Source organism: Amblyomma maculatum, chromosome 1, assembly GCF_055883805.1.
Source record: "Amblyomma maculatum isolate TAMU_Amacu chromosome 1, ASM5588380v1, whole genome shotgun sequence".
In the NCBI taxonomy this organism is placed as follows: Eukaryota; Metazoa; Arthropoda; class Arachnida; order Ixodida; family Ixodidae; genus Amblyomma; species Amblyomma maculatum.
Window position 1 is genome coordinate 258,647,262 of NC_139344.1, and position 18,679 is coordinate 258,665,940.

Sequence of the window (18,679 nt, forward strand, 5' to 3'; positions counted from 1 at the left end):
ATAGCATTGAGACATTACTGTAAAAGGTTGTGGACTTCAAGAAAGTTTGCTAGGTCCTTAAAGACAATATACACGAGGATTTTACAAGGTGTACTGGTGAGAGATATTGATCTGTATTTAGAGGGTAATGTTGTACCTCACGTCTTGTGTATTAGTATAGTTTTTGCCTTCTGTCGATGGGTAAGGATGATGACAGGAGTGATTTACGAAATGTCAGTTTTAAGTATCTGCTGCACCACTCGGTGTATTAGGAAATTGTTTGGGATACTATCTGATCCACATGATTTTTTAGTGTTGAATTTTGTGTGAGTCCAATATGATTGTTCGATTGTTATAGAAGTTGGGGAGATTTGTTGCCTTTTATAAAAATTGAGCAGAAAAAGTTATTTTATTCATTAGCATTGCTAGCTCTTTCAAGAGGAGAGAAGATAGGTGACGTGTTGTGCTAATAAGGAGAGAATAGTTTCAGAATCTATGTGGGCGAACAGCCCAGAAATTAGGCAATGTTACATGAAAATAGCATTCCTTGTCCTGTTCGGATGCATGTCTGAATTTCAAGAATGCGGACGCTAGCTTGGCAGTTTTAGAAGGGCATATGCCATGCTTTTTAATAGAATCACATATCCTTTTCACCTGACGTTTTGCACGGATGACATCTCTGTTTAGCTATGGGCTATTTTTTTTAGTTACCTTTAATTAAACATGGCTAATTACAGTGAAGAAGTATATGTTTGAAATGAAGTCAAACTATCAATGTATCAATTGAAGGTTTGGATGATATTTTTGTGAAGACTTAAATTTTGTGTGAACTAGGGTAATATGCTGACGCATCTGCCTTTTCAAAGTTGTATTCACTAGACACATCAGATGGCATTCTTAATGAGCAGTCAAGGGGCAACAAGCATAGCCAGTATATTGTGATCAAAGATGCCTTCAATAATTTTATCTGTGCTTGGTGTACTGGGAAAGGATCAGTTATTAACAGAAGATCAAAGATATTATTGGCTGAGCCCTACTTACGCTTCTGTTGAATTGTTTGGTGAAAATTAAAAGTTAGCATTAGGTCCAAAAAGCTTCTGCAGATGATGTGTAGTATATATAGTTAACCAGTCCACGTCCGAAAGGTTAGGGTCACTTATTAGAATAATTCTAGAGTTGCAAGCATATTGGTGGAGGGCCTCATGACTACCAAAAATGCTTTCATGTCCTTAAAATGGGCATATGTGAAAGCATCTAACAGGAATGGTAGGGTTGTCTCACAGTAGTCTGCAAAAAATGCCTTCAGCTCCTGACACATCTAAGAGCATAACAAATGGCAAGCTTTTTATTTTTAGAGCCATGAGAGGCTGAATCTTTTGGAATTACTGAGTAGTTACTAGTTAGGTAGTTATAATTTTATGGCTTGATATTATTGGGTGTGAAAGCCACGTTTCTGTGATGATGACTGTCAGGTTCTCTATCTGTCAACAAGTTTTCTGATGATGGTATTTTTTTTTTTTAGTAAGCTCTTTCACGTTTAGTAATGGTTAGCTTTTTATCACACTTGCCTCCGTGTCCTTGGCGAGCTGCTTTTTACTTAGTTTTTCTGGCTGGAGGCCAGCTGATGCAGACACTTCAGCAGTGACATCTCACGTGAAATGCAAGACTCTTTCTAGAGGTACTGCATCATTGGTTTCATCATCCCAAACATAGTTAATGAACAACTTTTCGAAAGCATTTTGCCTATAGCTGTTTCATAGTTTTTCTGACTTCTGTATTTTCGGAGAGATATCTTCCACAGTGGCATAATTCAGTTCTCAAACTTTGAAACTATTCTTTGGCATTGCTGATTTGTGAGGGAAATCAAGAATTAAAAAAATTACCTGCCTGTATCTTTTTTTGGTAGTCTGCCTATAACTAGTGGATGTGCTTAGTTGGTCCAACTTTTGGATCTGCTGCTACTGTTTTAGAGAACAATTTTTTTTGGTTTGTTACTTTTATTACGCAACTTATGCAAGAAACATCAGTTTGACAAGACTGCATTCTAGTTTGTGAAATTGTTAGGGCGCCTAACCTATATCCTATATCTTTCAGGTGTTTTTTTTTTGTTTATTTCTTTAATGTCATTTGCATCCGACACTGCCTGTAGAATAGGAATAAAGCATGAATGTTTCCTGCAGCCACGACCACCCCAGGGCCAGCGGCAGAGCCTGTGGCGCTTGATCAGCCCCTCACTCGCACATGGGTGGTGGAAGAGGCAAGTGCCGAGAAGCAGGCTGCACAGAAGGAGCAGGATGCTGAGAAGCAAGCACTCAAGGCCCAGATTCTCGACCTGCAGGAGAAGCTGGACACCTTAATGCAAAAGAGGCAGGAGAGCAAAGCGCAGCTTCGCGATTATGAGCGCACAAGGCTGCAGCTTCAGCAGCTCCTTGAGTTCAAGAGCAAGATCAGTGAGTCACAGGCTGAGTTGCAGAAGCAACTTGCACAGGCACGCCGTGAGGCCCAGGAGGCTCAGGACGAGCGGGAGCGCCATGCAGAGGAAGTGTCTGATATGGTGGAAGCCATGGAGATGGCCACAGTGGAGAAGGAGATGGCTGAAGAGAAGTTGGAGCAGCTGCAGCAAGAGGTGGACCACTGGAAAGAAAAGTATGAGATGCTTGAGCTTGACTACAACACCCTTACCTCGGAGCTGTCTACAGGAGAGCCCAGTAGCTATAAAGAGCGTCAGCTAGCGCAAGAAAATGAGAAGATGCGTGAAGCACTAGTTCGGTTGCGGGACCTGATGACTCAGTTGAAAAATGAGAAGCAGCAGCAGAAGAAAGAGCTAGAGCGGAGTCAAGCCGAAGTACAGGAGTTGGTACGAACGAAACAACTGATGGAAGAGCGGAATCAGCAGGCAGACTGCTCCATAACTGAACTGCAGGAGCAGCTGGACATGGCCCTGGGTGCAGAGGAGATGGTGGAGCACTTGACAGAGAAGAACCTTGACCTGGAGGAGAAGCTGCGTGACTTGCGTGAGGCAGTGGATGATTTGGAGAAACTGCACGACCTCAATGAGGAGCTGTTGCAACAGGCACGTGAGACGGAGCTTGAGCTTCGTGAAGAGCTGGCCCAGGCACACGTGCGCCTAGCAGACAGCCAGCGGCGTGTTGAGGCAGCTCACGAAGCCCTGGCCGACTGTGAGCAAACATTGGCCAAGTACCATGCATTGGTGGCACAGCTGCGTGAACAAGCTCAGGGTCTGGAGCAGCAGCTTCAGTCGGAGCCAACACCCGTTGCTGTGGAGGCAAGCGAGCTGTCACTGCGGCTGGCCCAAGGCAAAGCACATGCCCGTGCAGTGGATTTGGAATTGCGACGGCTGGAGGTGGCATTGGCCAACCGGCACGTGGATTACCTGACAGCGTTCCTGTCCGAGGGCTTCTTGGCACATGAACATGAGGGTGTGCTGACGCTGTTGCTGGTCACACGCCTTGGTGCTAAATGTGGCATCCTGGCCAAGCAGCTGGAGCAGCGCTGGGCAGGGGCTGTGCCGGGGCCAGGCGAGCCTGTGGAAGCCGTGCAGTACTCACATGCCTGCCTGGTACGCTTCCTGCTGGGCCGGCTGCAGGGTCTGCTGCACCAGTATGCCATTGCACTGGACACTTGCAGTGTGGAACTGTTTGCCAAGACAGCCACCCTCTACCCAGAAATGCAGAGCAATGAGAAATTGGTGGACCTCTATGTGCAGCTACTCCGCAAGGATGAGGTAGGTGCTGCATGATAGCGACAAATTCTGCATTTTTGGGTGCATTATTTGCATTTTTTGCTCTGAAGTGCATCGTTTTCCCAACCTCATTCTTCGCAGTTCCTATATTTACTAGCTTTTCATGTTCTAATTAATACAGTCACAATACCGTGAAAATATCTTCTGCATGAGTGGAAGTAGACTGCCAAAACTTTCCTGGTGTGACAATCTCTTGCTTTTTCAATGAAGTATTCGCCGCGAGATCGACCTAGAGGTGGCGCCACCGTCACTCCGGTAGTGTGGATCGGCGGCGGCGCTCGCAGAAACGCACGCTGCGTAGGTCTGCTTCCGAGTTTACGGCGGGTTTGTTGGCGATGAAAACGTGTCTTGTGCAGTATTTCTGCAATATTGCAGAAAGAAATCCAAGGATTTCGCCAATGCAGCAGAAGAAGAGCCGATTTTTAGAAAACAAAGCACGCAACCAACTGTCTTCTAGATTTACTTTGCACGTTTCTTGCGCTGTACCACGCTCACGTGCCTAATGCTTGGGCCTGCCTAATGACAGCTTTGTTTTTCTTATCGACTTTTAAACAGTTTGCGCGTGTCTCATGCGAGTGAGATCGGCGAATTTAGTGTCAAGCCCACGCAGATACAAGGTTCGTGCTCTGACCTGCAGTACTTTTGATTGAATTGAGAAAGCCTGGTTCATTATATCGTACTTGACTCGAGGATTAAGCAGGTTAAATGTAGCATTGGCAGCGCACTGCATGGCGAGTTTGTGAGAAGTTGTAAGTGATGAAAATTAATATGCATTTTTCCCACTTGGCCCTCTTATGCAGCAACTTTTGTGCATGAGTTGTGATTTATATGGTTTGAAGGCCACAGCCCAGCAGGAATGGCAGTTATGGCAGTATCGTTTCTTCTGCACCCAAAAGTACAGCATTTTGCTCTAAAAGCTGGTATGTCATTTTTGCTGCAGCTGGATGAAAATGTGTCCCTGGCGAACCTGGAGCGGGCACTAAGCTTTTTCCAAAGCCTGTATGCGGTGCACCTGTCCAACGAGAGGCAAGATGAGCGACACCTGCTCACCCAAAGTCTGCGATGCCTTGCACTTGCCTGTGAGGCTGTGCAGTGTGCTTTGGGCTTTGTGCGCCATGTGCTTGGTGGACAGGGTGGGGATCTTGCTGCCTTGCTGGATGCTGCCCTTTCCTCGGCCTCTGACCTGGTGCAAGGTATGGCAGCATGTCTAACTTTTAAACGCGACAATGTTAAAGGCCTCGTTCTGCAAAAAATCCGTTGTAACCATTGTCGGTATTGCTGTTGTGAGCAGTCACTGGCATGCTTCTGGCAGATCTTGGCAGGTGCCAACTCTGGCTTCTCCTTTGAGATGGGAGGGTGAAATGGAAACCAGCCCACTGACACCCTTGGGTGCTTAGTCAGGCATGCTACCTCAAGCCATGCAGGCATTTTTGTGGGACGCTCTTGCACTAAATGTGGTAGCTTTGTTCTGTATGCTGATGAGTGTGTGGGAGATAATAGAGGTACAAATGAGGGATTTGGGGTCAAGTGAGTAGGAAAGTTCATGTATCGGCACAAGGGCCATGAAGAGGAGCCAGAGACGGGCACTAATAATGCTGTCATGTCATACCCTTAAAATGACAGTCTACTGTTGAAGATGACTATAAAGGTATTGTCATATTTTGGTAGATCTGGCCACTTGGAGGCAGTAATGAGGGCAGAAATCGCAGTGTAGGTAGGAATTTATATTTTAAATTGATGAAGAATGGTGGATTTGAGGAGATGGCTATCCTTATATGGTAGCAGTTATAATATGGTAGCTGCCCGCAGCGGGTGAATTGAATATACTACAGTTCGTGATTATGCCACAGCATTATAAAGACAGTTCTATTTGTTCATATCAACATAAGGCAGTCTACTTTTTTCTCTTTCAGTAACGTGCATGGACTTTCATTGTTAGTCTTGCATGATGAGCTTTTAAAAAAAAAGGAATCGCACAACCGACGCGGCCGCTGTACTTGCAGCGGTGCTGCCATCGACAGCACTGCATCTGTGATAGATATTGGCAGTTTTATTTAGTTATTTTCTTTTATTTTATTTAAAATTACATTAGCAATCTCAATTATAGCTTCAACAAAATGTGTGCATCTTTTTTAGTGTCATCCTCAATATTGCCACTGCAAACCGCCTAGACAGCACAGCAGTCGTTTTGACCATAGAGTTGCATAGAGTTACTATTCTGACTAACCTATTTACTCAGTTTTAAGTACCCCGGTTTTTTTAATGATCGCGGTGCCCAATGTGAGGGGGGTGTGCTTAGATTCAAAAATTATAAAATAAATACCCTCTTCTTCCTCTTTTTTTCGCGGCAGTATCTTCAGAAGACGTACGCAAGTAAAAAAAAAATTATTTGGTAAACAAACCTGATGAACACCTTCAGCAGCCGCGATTGCAGTTCGCTTAAGCCTCATTTTGGAAGCGGCCCTCTACAAACTCGTTCCAGTTTCTATTATGGCTTTCAAACATCTGACATAAAACTATATGAAAGAGAATTGAACAAGGGTTGAGGGGGAGCCTCAGTTAGCAAGCCGAGCCAACATTTCGACAAGGGGACTTGTCTTCGTCTGGGCTTCGTCTGGGTGCAAAACAAGCAACACATGCCCGCGATGCCCATGAAACCTGCTGAGCAGTGCCGATATCAGGCCTACATGACAATATGTTGATACACCGATAGAGTTGTCGGAGTTGCTTTTGGCCAGCTTTTGGAGTTCTGTATCACCATCTGTTAAGTAGTGTCTGAAAACAGCAACGCACAAAGCTGGAGATCTCGCCAAGGACTCCGCACCACCTCGGGACTCTGACAGCTGCGGCTTAACGACAGAGCGAGCAAGTGTGCTTGGCGGCCTGTTTGCTGCGAAAGAAGGGATTGCTTAGATTCGCATGTAAACTTTTTTCAAAAATATTTTTGCAAGAATAGGGAGGCTGGGGGGGAGGGGGCGCTTAGATTCACGAAAATACCGCGATATATAGCATCCCTGAAGTTGCAGACACAGTCTACTGTTGTGGACACGAGACTACCGCATCGAAAAATTTAAATGGTTTTACTGTGTTTCTCTGCGGCAGAGGCAGGTATTTGGTAATTTGGTAAAGGATCTTTCGGTTGACGCAATAAAAAGTTGCCAGAAAAGTCAGTAGACTGTTCCTTAAAGGTGCAGCTTAAGCATCCTTGGCAATTTTTGAGTGTCTGGGTGTTTTGAGAGAGTAAAAAAATTGTCCCCTCTAGTCATTGCTGTTCCAGTGACAAAACGCTCAACCCTGGTAGTTTTTGAAATCCTGAATATAGTAAAGTGGCAGTCATCACATTTACGTTGTGATGATTGATAGCGAGGAGGAAAATAGCCTCGAACCGGAGTGCGCAGCGTCACTTGTCCTCTCTGGTATGTGTGGACGTGGTGATAGCAGTGGGAGCGCCAGGGTATGCCAGGGCATTCTACGAAGAAAGTGCACGCGTCGTGCACTCATTTGCACACAAATGTCTTGAGAAAATGTCGAAAAGTATCTAAGCTGGTTTGCTGATGGAAGCGATGCGCCATCTTTAAGCCTTTTTTATATTTTCTACGCTTTTTACATATTCTATCCCTGTTGTTTCTTCTTTCCGCCCCTTTCTTTCCTTCCTTTCCCTGATCGTTTCATTTCCGTCGGCCGCAGTTTAGCCGCTAAGAGGTGCTGTGGTTAGCAAAATCTTCTTCTTTACTCTGTTGTTCGAATTAACAAGAAAAAAATACTGAAAAGAGATGACTAACAGGAGATAAATGATTAACAGCAGTGGTATGCGCGTGTGTCGCTCTATGCAGTTCCAGTTGCAACTCTTTCAATTGGGCGAAGACGAGAAGCCTCTGAATTTCAAGCCCCAACTGAATGTGTTTCGCCTTAGCAGCCTTTCGTGCAAGTTTCAAACACTGTGTTAGTAGACAAGGGAGAGGAAAAACTGAATACCAATGCAAGAACGCAGCCTTTAGGCAAAATGTGGATGATATTCCTTGTGGCAGATATTTACAAGATGCCGCCTAGGAAAGAAAAACTGTTTGATTTAGTCACCAGAAGTTTATGAAAGTATGAAAGAACATATCCCGCTTGAAGACAAGGATGCCTAATAAATTGGTTGTCAATATTTAGTGAAACAGCGCTACAATATTCTTTTTGAAAACACGCATCTCGTAAGCTTTTGCTGCCGATAATAAATGAGAATGTGGTCGTCATGGGAATAGCAGCGATTTTTTGAAGGGAGCAAATCTTGTGATGACAAATAGACTATATAATGATTGATAAGACTTTCGCTGAGGTCATATGAGACATAATTTAAGGTCCCTATCGATAATAAAATGGGAATGTGGTCATGGGAATAGCAGTTATTTTTTGAAGGAACCAAATCTTACTACGACAAATAGACTATATAATTGTTCATAAAAATTTCGCTGAGGTCATATGGGACATAATTTAATGTCACTATTTCATAAGTATTCCATTTTCCGTTTCATCTGGATGTCAGCATGACTGCAGCATCAGACAAATGCAGCTAGCGGCCAGTCAAAGAATTTGTAGGATAGCAGCTCCCGCCGTCAACAACAGCCATTGCCACTCCCCGCAAAGTCTGGCAAACCGGTGTTTGGGTCATGTAGGCAAGGCTGAAATCCGATGGCCTGGAAGTGGGCGCTTGAACGCCCCGGCTTTATCACCCAACAAATGTAGCCTAGGGTAGTGTAAATGGATCTGAAATGGCAAATGGGTCCTTAAATATAGAACCCCAGTGGAGGTGTGAGAACTCCGCAGTAGCCACTCAAGCAGTAAACAGTATATGAATGATTGGCTGACCCAACAGATGTAGCGCGATTAGCATTGCTCCTAAACATGGCATGTGATGGCTACATTCACTTGCTTTCATTGCTCAAATTTTTATGGTAGCCCGTACCTGGAAACCATTTAAGGATAAAAAGTAGATTGAAAGCTTCCCTGCCTTGCTTGCTCTACTACCCTCGCGGCCAGTGGTGCGCAAAAGCCTCTTTGTTGAACATAAAAGTTACACACTAATTGTAATCAGGCTTGTAGCCTTCAGCCCACCCGATCAGGAGCATAAATTTGGTCATTTCTGACCGAGTGGCTTGGCTGCTGCTGAAAAGCTTTTTTTCTTTCAGCCAGGTACTTTCAGAAAGCAAAAACTTGCACGCGAAAGCTCCGAAATGCCGATGTGCGCTACTTGTCATTCGTTCTGCAGATGAGGCCGCACATACCAGCATGGCGGTTCTCAGCTTGGCCGCTAGATGGTGCCACATACGCAAAATGGCAGTGCCCATGATGAAACGGTCTATAGACAAGAGTCATGTTTGTAAACAAAGCTGGCGCTGCGATCGACAGCAACATGAGGTGTAGGCAAAAACGCACCGTGCCTACACAGCGCCAGGCGACGCTGCCTTCCAAACCAGTTCGTGCTTGCGAATATTCTGAAGCGTAAGCTTCGCCTGTGCGTAGAAATGGTTTGGTTTATGCCTGGAGAGCAGTTCAGAACCGTTGGAGCCAATTACTGCTGGAATTACCTGGCGAAGAGCTGCATTGCCTTCTTTCGCCGTGGCCTCAACAGCGCGCGGCTACGGTGGGTGGCTGTAGTGACTTTAGTTAAGCTAAATGAAAAGAGAAAGCGTGATGTATAAAAAAAAAACTAACGGTGGGCGGCTGTAGTGACTTTGGTTAAGTTAAATGAAAAGAGAAAGTGCAATGAATAAGAAAAAAACTAATAGTTAACACTGTTAAACTCCCGAGCCTATTGAAAGCACATGAAAGGAGGACAACAATATGAATGACAGGAAATCTGTTTCATATATAATGACTCTTTCGATGAGCTTTCTGCTGCTCCAAGCACCTCGCAATCTAGAACTTAATCTTTTAGTTCTTTGTAATGTTCGCCTATAGTGCGCTTCCAACTTGTTTTATCCTGGCCGATAAAAAACAAAAACAAATGTTTCACATCTGTTTCATCGTATAGACGTATCAAGGTCATTCACAGGTTAATATATACTTGAAAGCTTTTAAGAATGCTCTCTCTTTTGTTCTCTGCTCTATGTAAAAAAGATGCATGAGGGCAAATACAACATTCTCCACAATCACTTGCAGTGAAATTTAAGCGACCTGCTGATCTTCTTTAATATACTTGGAACATTTTTATTGAAATGCACGTCATCTTAATCTGCTTACTTTGCACCCCTTATAGCCGAATCCACTTTCGGACTTTAAACTCCATACACCATATATATCATACTTAAATATCCTGCTCGATCAGAGCTAGGCTGTACGGGAACATCGTTCGTCAGGTTTGTAATGACTTTCAAAAGGAAATTTAATAATATGAGGAATACTAACACTGCGTGACTTTTCCAGGATCCTAATGATGTTTACTTGCTTTCTAGGACCGGTGATGAAGAGTCACTCGTTGAAACTCTCGAAAGTAAAAACAGAGAAAAGCTAACTTCAAAGACTGGGCCTGTTTCGGCAATATCGCGCTAGAGTGACCGCTTAAGGTAACTGCAGTTACTTTCGCAGCAGCTTTTGCGTCTTTTTTGTAGAAACATATACACAGACAGTACTGCAGGTGAATGGGATGTCGCAGCGCGGCTTTCCTGCCTTTGATTAAGGTCCTACGCACACATCGCGTCAAAACTTCTTATTACTTGACAGTATATGCAACAAACGTGCACAAGCTGCAGGCATTTGCTATTGCGCTCTTCATCGCGCTGCCGAACAGCAACCATGAAAATTAAGGGTTGCAAACTGATCAAGTTCCATTGCAGAAGTGCAACGCACGTTAGCCGCGAAGACAATCTGTCACCGAAGGGTCAACTTGTTGCGGCTCAACACCGCTGTCCTTCGCTCTCATCTTTATCCGACCGCAAGAAAGGTGTGAAAACAGGTACCCTTTTCTTTTTTGTGCCTCGTGGCGCAACCAACCGCACCACACCTTGCAAGAATATCGGGCATTATGCTCGAAAACACAGCAAGCGCCGTGCTCCAGAGCAGACGTCGCGGGCTTTTGCCTACACCTCGAAAGTCATTGCTGTCGCCAGCGCCACTGCATTTCCACTGATGTCACGGGCTGACGCTTGTCTGTACGAAAAACATTTTGAAAAAAATATATATATTTTAGTAAAGTGCGTCTGCCCGCGGCACCATTCTTCCCACAAAATGACATCGCCACACATGCTAGCGAGGATTGTGGCGCATTTTCTTTTTAAAGAACAAAGTGTGTGTGTGTGTGTGTGTGTGTGTGTGTGTGTGTGTGTGTGTGTGTGTGTGTGTGTGTGTGTGTGTGTGTGTGTGTGTGTGTGTGTGTGTGTGTGTGTGTGTGTGTGTGTGTGTGCGTGTGTGCATGTGTGTGTGTGTGTCATTTAAATGGCTTTACCACCAGACTTACCAGCTCTGAGGAGAAGCCAACTCTACATAGGTCTTGGAGCCATGAGGGAAAGCATGCGGCACATAGGAAAAAAAGAGTAAAGCTTGCTCGCTACGGAGGGGGAAGAAGATAGCGTGGCCCATTCAGATAGTAAAATAGAGTAAAAGTGCAGCAAGAAGTAGAGAAGGGAAGAAATGGCCAAACATTCGCAATGCTGTGCAGTGCGAAGGACGAGGCAGCGATGGCAAGAACTGGAGGCGCGTCGTGTGCAGTTTTGCCATGAGACTGTCATACACATTTGTTCAATGATAAACAGCGAAAGATGATGCTATGTTCATGCAAGGCTTTGGTTTTCACATGGAATCAAACTCAGTTGTATTCATAGCCGTGTTACATTAAGGAGGTATTTCCACAAGATGTAAGCAAAAATTTTATAATGAAAAAAAAAAATTGCACTAAGAGATTTTGAGAGGGATGGAAGGTATCTTAGAGTTCCTTTTTTTGTTTTTTTATAAAGCAACAAGACGTGTTAAGTAAGTAGCCATTTAATTACAAGAAAGCATCTTTAGGGCCATGTCACCACTAACCGCTGATATAGTGAAGACCTTCATATAGATTTCTGCTGGTCTGAGTCACTTTGCTATAAAGAGGTTGTACTGTGTTGCGGTATTCATTATGTAAAGCACTTCTAAATGATACCGGAGTACCCGGGTTCGAACCCAACCACCGCCAGCTGCATTTCGATGGAGGCGAAAAGCAAGGTGCCTGTGTGCTTTGTGATGTTAGTGTATGTTATAAAGAACCCCAGGTGATCGAAATTTCCGGAGTCGTTCTCTACGGCATCCCTCATAACGTGATTCGCTTTGGTACGTTAAACCCCACAAACCAAACCAAAGTTCTAAATGAGAATGTTAATACCCTTATGTAAGCAAAAATTGTCTGGCAGGCGGGGGGGGGGGGGGGGGGGGGGGGGGGGGGGGGGGGGGGGGGGGGAGGCATTGACCATTTGAAGCCTTGCAGCCTTGGAAAATCACAAACATGCCTCTGGCAGGTGGTAGTTGGCACGTGACAAGCACTGTGACTTTTGCACCCCTTTATTTGAACCCTCACAGCCTAAAACGTCACGAGCGTGCCTCTGGGATGTGGTAGTTGGCAGGCGACAAACACTGGGACCTTTGAATTTGTGTTTTAAACTCGCAGCCTCATCGTGAGCATGATTCTGGCAGGTGGTAGTTGGCAGGTGACAAGGCCAGGCAGTGGTAGCTCAGAGGGGCAGTAATTTCTTGCTGGTGCTCATTTCTCTTTCGCTCATAGAGGTTGCCGGCTTGTGTGAATATTCAGTGGGCTGTGTGACATCACAAGAGCAGATAGCATGGTTGAATTCAAAGGAGCTGCCAACTTGGGCAGCTCCTTTCATGTGGAAGAGTGAAAGGGGAATCGAACAAACCAAGACTCCCTTTTGAAGGCTCGCATCCTCGGAAAGATTACAAGCATGCTCCTGGCAGGTGGCAGGGGAGTGTCCACTTCTCTGACCACAAGGCTAATTTTATCAGAGATTAAGAATCAATAGCTACTGGACATCCCATGTGGTCTAAGTCATCTGAAAGGATTTCACCACAACACAATAAATGATTCAGAAATGAGCATTAATTTCTGTGTAGTTTCTTTCCTTAGGATGTTACATGATGTAGCATCCTGTAGTCGTGTAGCATATTGTAAAGAACTAACAGTTCCACATATATACGAAATGAATCTCCTTGATCTGTGATTATTTTCAAATGAGAAGTGGCGTCAGTAATCTGCTAAGCACTTTTTTTCACAGAATAGGAAAACTTTAAGGCTGGAGAAACTACATGAGGACAGCAATATTTTACGAGTCCTTCAATGTGAAAAACAGTATTTATGACCATTGTCGTTAACTTTAGGACCAGAAGTATGCACAACTTTGATGCATTGCAACACCCATACAGCAAACTCCTCTACCAAGAAATGTTCTGTGTAATGAAGCATGCCACAGGGCCTTGCGAGGCTACCATTTTTCATCTGTGCTTGGAATGTCATTATAGCGAATGCCACGTTCAATAAAAAATAATTTATTCAATAAAGGATAATTTTATTTATGCACAATTTTTGTTTAACTCAGCTCTATTTTTCAAACTCCAGCATATCCCTTGATGTATCTGATTTTGTTGTACGAGTATTTGTGTTAGCACTCACAGTCTGGCGAGCGTTGTGTTTTGGGCGCAGCGGTACGCAAGGTTCGACGGCGGCTGCCTCCAGACGAAGGACCTGTGGCTCTGGGAGCTGAGGCACGCGAACAACTGGAGGCAGAGGTGCGAAGCCTGGGTCAGGTGGTGCAAGCGGCGTGCGCCCTGCAGCGCGCCGTAGCGTCCCGCATTGAGCATGAGCCACTGCCACCCCTGGACAAGCTCAAGGAGCTTGCTCATGAGGCCACTGACAGGGTCTATGGCAAGGAGGACCAGGTGAGCACATGATGCTGATGTAAAAGTGTGTGACTAATTTCTTGAATTTTTTTTCTGCCTTGTGCCATGTCACTATACCATTCACTTCAATCATTTACTAACCAAAGGGCACACAGGAATGGAAGTATGTGAGGTGCAATGCATGTTACGTTTGTGCATGTTCTGTACACTACGATGACAAACATGAGCAAAGTAGCTGATCTTAGACCAATCCTAAAAGATCTGCACCTTGTGAGCATTGTTTTTCTTACATAGTGCAATCTTGTCCCCCATATGTGCCGAAGCTTTTAGCACAGCTGCTGAATAAATCAAATGTGGCTCTTTATCCAGCACCTGGCTAGCTACAGTGTGTAAAGTGTGGAGTTCATCCAGCTCATCCATGGGTTTCAATGACTCACTTGATCAGCATAGAAAATGTGTTTGAGCTCAGTGATTGACAGCAATGTTGGTTGGCTGAAAGCGTGGCAAAAATACAACGCTGAAGGACTAATGTGTGTGACCACTGAATTTGTGTGGACAAAATGCCATTAACTGAAAAAGAACACTAAAGGTATGCTGAATTCGGTTTCTGAAATGGGGTTTTAACTAGAGCTGTATGAATAGTAAAGTTGTGGGTGCAAACTCATTCACGACACATGATGATGATCATGTGACAGTTATGGAACATTACCGAAAAAGCAGTGTTTGCGAAAACACTTAGCCTGCTTGGCCCACACATTGATGCGGCCGAACAGCGAGCACAGTGTTGGACCTCAGCCACACACATGCTGTCATGAACCACGGAGACGCAAAAACGAAACCATGCCGTTGGTGCTGCAGTGCATGCATTTCACTTTACATGGTGTGATTGTGCAGGCTGGGTTTAAACCCGATGGTTTCTGTCATCTACATTTTCTTTTTTTTCTTTTTCTTTTTCTTTTTTTTTTTTCTGGACACTTGGGCTCTAAGATGCGGAATTTTTAGGCTCTAATTGATGAAAATTTAGTGTAATCAAAGAGGTCCTCCACAAACCAGGTTGCTTCTGTGCGTGTGCGTGCGAAAGAGATGATCGGGGGTGTCAAGCTCACAGCTGGTTATTTACTGTGTTGTAGCTGGATGCATTCATGTGCTACGTGGTTTGGCACTTCAATTTTTGACCTGCAAGTGCACAGCGCTTGCTCTCGGTGGGTGTTGTGATACTGACTTGTGTGATACTGACTGGTTTGATGAAAGTCGGTCTGGCCATTTGATTGATTGGATTCTAAGGTTGGCCTGATTCTGTTAGCGATAATATTTCAAATCTTTGATGTCCCCTTTTTTAGCGGATTAAGATGATAGTTTTCTTCCGAAATCCTGGTACACTCAATGTCGTGAGGTACCGAAATCCTGGTACACTCGATGTTGTGAGGCACTGCATATACAGGGTGGCCAGTTTTTCAAGTCACTGTCTCCCAACAGTCCTTCAGCAGACCCACTATTATCTGATTCTCATCAGCTGCTTTCCCCCTTGGCATTGCTTCTGACTTTCTTTACTGGCTGTTTCATTGCGGGTGGGATGTCCACTTGCTCTGCGATGCTGTCTCTGTCATCAATATGATCACATTGGCTGCTGCATAGATCTGTGTAGAACTCGTAGGCTGGGTTAACTATTAATACGGTAGCATTAGAGTCCATATGAGTAGAAAATCCTGGCGGTGTCAGGAAATTTTCTGATTGGTGAAGGGGTTGATGATGCCACAAGGTCATGTGACATAGCTGAGCATTTATTGGCCTGTGTGATGTCATGGGCACGTGGCATGGCCTAGCTGAAGGGTGCTCTGAAGAACGGTGGCAGTTGGCAGATGACATGACTGAGCAGGGATTAGTTGCCGGGGTAGGCAATGTCATGACATCAGGTAGCTTAACTGAGTTCACTTGGAAGTGGGCAGATGCACTGGTCATGTGACATAGCCGAGAGTGGTAGCGCTCTCAGCGTAAGCTGGCAGCTCCTCTTGGCTGTGTGCAGATGTGTTAAAGCAGTTTAGTATATCAGATTAGGATAGAGCCAGAATTAGCACCACTTGTATCTGCTGTAGTGAAAAAACATTCTGAAGCCACCAGGTTAGGTCCACAACCTGCTCTAAGTGCTAAAAAAGAGAAAAGTGATGCGCACATTGGGCTACTGTGACAAACCTGTAGCAGCAACATCGCTTATAATGCTGTCGCATTATAAAAGTGTCTCCATAATTTTCATATCTATTTTGATAATGAGATTGCTGCCCTCCTGGTCTCTTAGCACATACACCCTCCCATGGTGGCTCGGTGGTTTGGTCGCTCGACTACTGAGCTAGGGTAATCAAGTTCGATCCCGGCCATGGAGGTCATGTTTTGATAGAGTTGAAGTAAGTCACCCATGTACTGTGTGATGTCAGTGCACTTTTAACTCTTTCAGGACCTCTCATCGTTCATATATGAACAATGGCATTGCATGCGCTGCCAAGCTAAAATTTTTGCACGTTATACACATCTTGCTATCTAGAAGGTATTCTGAGATCTAAACTTTTGGTTTTAGCATAGTTTGCCTTTTCCGTTACCAGTTTTACCGGTTTGATTTTACTTTTAATTTTTCTTGTTTCCTTTATTATATTGCTTTTGATGGATACAAATGGTGTCAAGTGAACTAGCTTTAGGCACATGATCATTCCTGTGACTGCATTGTTAGAAACTTTTTAGGGTAAGCATTATGCTGGGCCTCTATGCAGGGTCCTGACTGCCTTCGTGAGGCACTGGCAGCAGCTGTAAGCACCCTGGAGCGCCTAGCTGATGCAGTGCATCCACAAGAGCCCCAGCCGAAGCCCGTGGCACCTGTTCAGCTCCGAGCTCAGGCAGCACGGCAGCAAGCGCGTGACCTTGAAGCAGTACGTTCCAGCCTCGAGGCTCGTGAGAATGACATTATTGCTCTCAAGAAAGCCCTCAAGATCAAGGTATGCTCCTGGCATCACGGCATTTATCTTTTCTAGCTTTTCCTTATCCCTTGCTTTTTTCCACCGGTACATAGGTACACAAGGGACCCTGTGTCATGTTCATGGCATTGTAAGATTAGATTGGGTTGGGAAAATTATTCATAAGCTGACTCCGTCAAGCTCACATTGAGATCAGAATCTTTACTGTGAGGGAGTCCAAACTCTCATTCAAATTTATGATTTCAGTTGCGAGTCAGGAAAAATGGGGGAAGGGGGGAGGGGGGGATGAGGCACAGCTGCTTCTGTTACTCTTTCACTTTTCAGAAGTTACGTTTCTTTGTCTTGTCATGGTTTGTACCAGGCATGTGCTTCATCATATTTGATGCGGTCGAATATGATTGTTGGAATCGGCATGCGAGCTGTTTCTAGTGTAGCAGTATGTTCTGTCAGTATGCAGAAAAAGAGTCCTCTGTGTAAAATTTCACACAGTATGGTTTTCCAAGTCAGAAATTGAACTTTGGCCAAAACTTGTTTGAGAAGAAACTACTAGAACTTTCTTACCTTGGGGTAAAGAAGTCAGTCTCACAACTGCAAGCTGTGGTCCAGAGGAAAAACATCATTTTTGTTAAACAGAAAAGGAAAATATATTTTTTTAATGGTAAGAGATAGTAGGACTTGATAGTAGGCACAGAGGCTGTCTTATTTATTGCCGTAAGCTTTTTGTGACTGCTTGTGCTTGCAGCTCAAGGATCCGGACCTTTGCTTATCAAGAAGGCATATCGAGCATGCCTCTGAATGACTCTAAAATTTAAACTGCATAAGTGACTCTAAAGAACTGCTGAAAACCGTTTGCATTACAGCAATTTCATTTAATGAACACTGGAATATGGTTGTCTGTACATTTGATATGAAAGCTAAGCGGTAACAGTGATTTTTCGTGGGTTCATCAAGTTCTTTGTTTTGCACACACTGTCGGGAGTGTCAAAGAATTTCTCCAAAATTGCAGCTGCCACCGTGGACCTTTTCACAGTGCGATGCACTAGCTATGGTGCCTTGTTACACATGGCCCCATTGCATTTTGAGGGTGCTTCACTGCATTGACAGCAACCCATGTGGTGAAATATATTCAAACTGCAATGGTTCAGCATACTTCTAAGAGTGGAGGAAGTGTGTGTATGCAAGAGAGAAAATTATGAGTAGCCCTTAGAACGGAGTGATGCCATCCTAAAATAAAACTGAAAGGCCAGTAATGCATGCACCTAATAGCAGCAGTGAGTTGGCAGGCGTGAATTTAAGAGAAGCGAAACTGAAACTATGGTTCTTCGCAATGGGGGACTTCTGGTCGTCATTGCGCCTGCCATAGCACGCATGTTTGAGGTGTATGCACACCACTTTTCTACCAAATTCAAGTTAGTGCAGTCTATTTAGATGATGGCTGGCTTTGTTGATCCTACTGCAACGTGATCTCTCTCCAAATTAACCGATAGAAGCCCGCCCACGGCCTAATTAATGAGCGTCCGACGCCAGAGATCCAAACGAGTGTCGGCTGGGACTGCGCTTCTAATTTGAATTACCCTAATTTCAGAATTATTAATGAAATTTTACTGTAGAGAACACCAATGGGAGCAGAGCTGATGTTGCAAGTGCAAGCAACACAATTGGTATCGGTACATCAAAGATTGCATATCATCACGCATACCATGATCATCTACAATTACTGCCAGCTATCTGACTTGCGTCTGTGTGTGTGGTTTGTGAGTGCATGCAAATAGCGACTTGTGTGTACTAGAATGTGGTTGTGGAAGCCGGCACCTCGCGCTGCTAGTTTCCGCTGCATAGCCCCAGAGAACTATTTCCGAGCAAGCAAACTTAAGCCCAAGATATGGGCTGTGGTGGGCGGGTAGTTGTAGAAGTGGGCGGTCGTCCTGAGAGATGGGTGGTAAAACCACTGCGGCCCACCATGGGGAGAACCCTCACACTTTGCTTTGAACACATCCAAAGCTCAGGTTCTTTGGGACTTTCACTTTGTACTTGCTGATATATCGTGGGCCCCATTTCTTGTATGGTTTAGTCTTCATAGCTAGATTGCTGCTGTGTGCTCTGCAAGCGAGCACAA

The 18,679-nt window shown here is 44.6% G+C and overlaps 1 protein-coding gene across 1 annotated transcript in view; it reads left to right on the forward strand.

Annotated features, from left to right (window-relative positions):
- The window catches only part of LOC146206321 (dynactin subunit 1-like), a 49,563-nt gene that overhangs the window by 14,494 nt on the left and 16,390 nt on the right, over positions 1-18,679 (forward strand). Inside the window, exons 4-7 of the mRNA XM_084590975.1 lie at positions 2,160-3,724; positions 4,683-4,935; positions 13,407-13,642; positions 16,363-16,584. Of these exons, the coding sequence (XP_084447101.1) occupies positions 2,160-3,724; positions 4,683-4,935; positions 13,407-13,642; positions 16,363-16,584 (2,276 nt within the window). The remainder of the gene's footprint in view (positions 1-2,159; positions 3,725-4,682; positions 4,936-13,406; positions 13,643-16,362; positions 16,585-18,679) is intronic.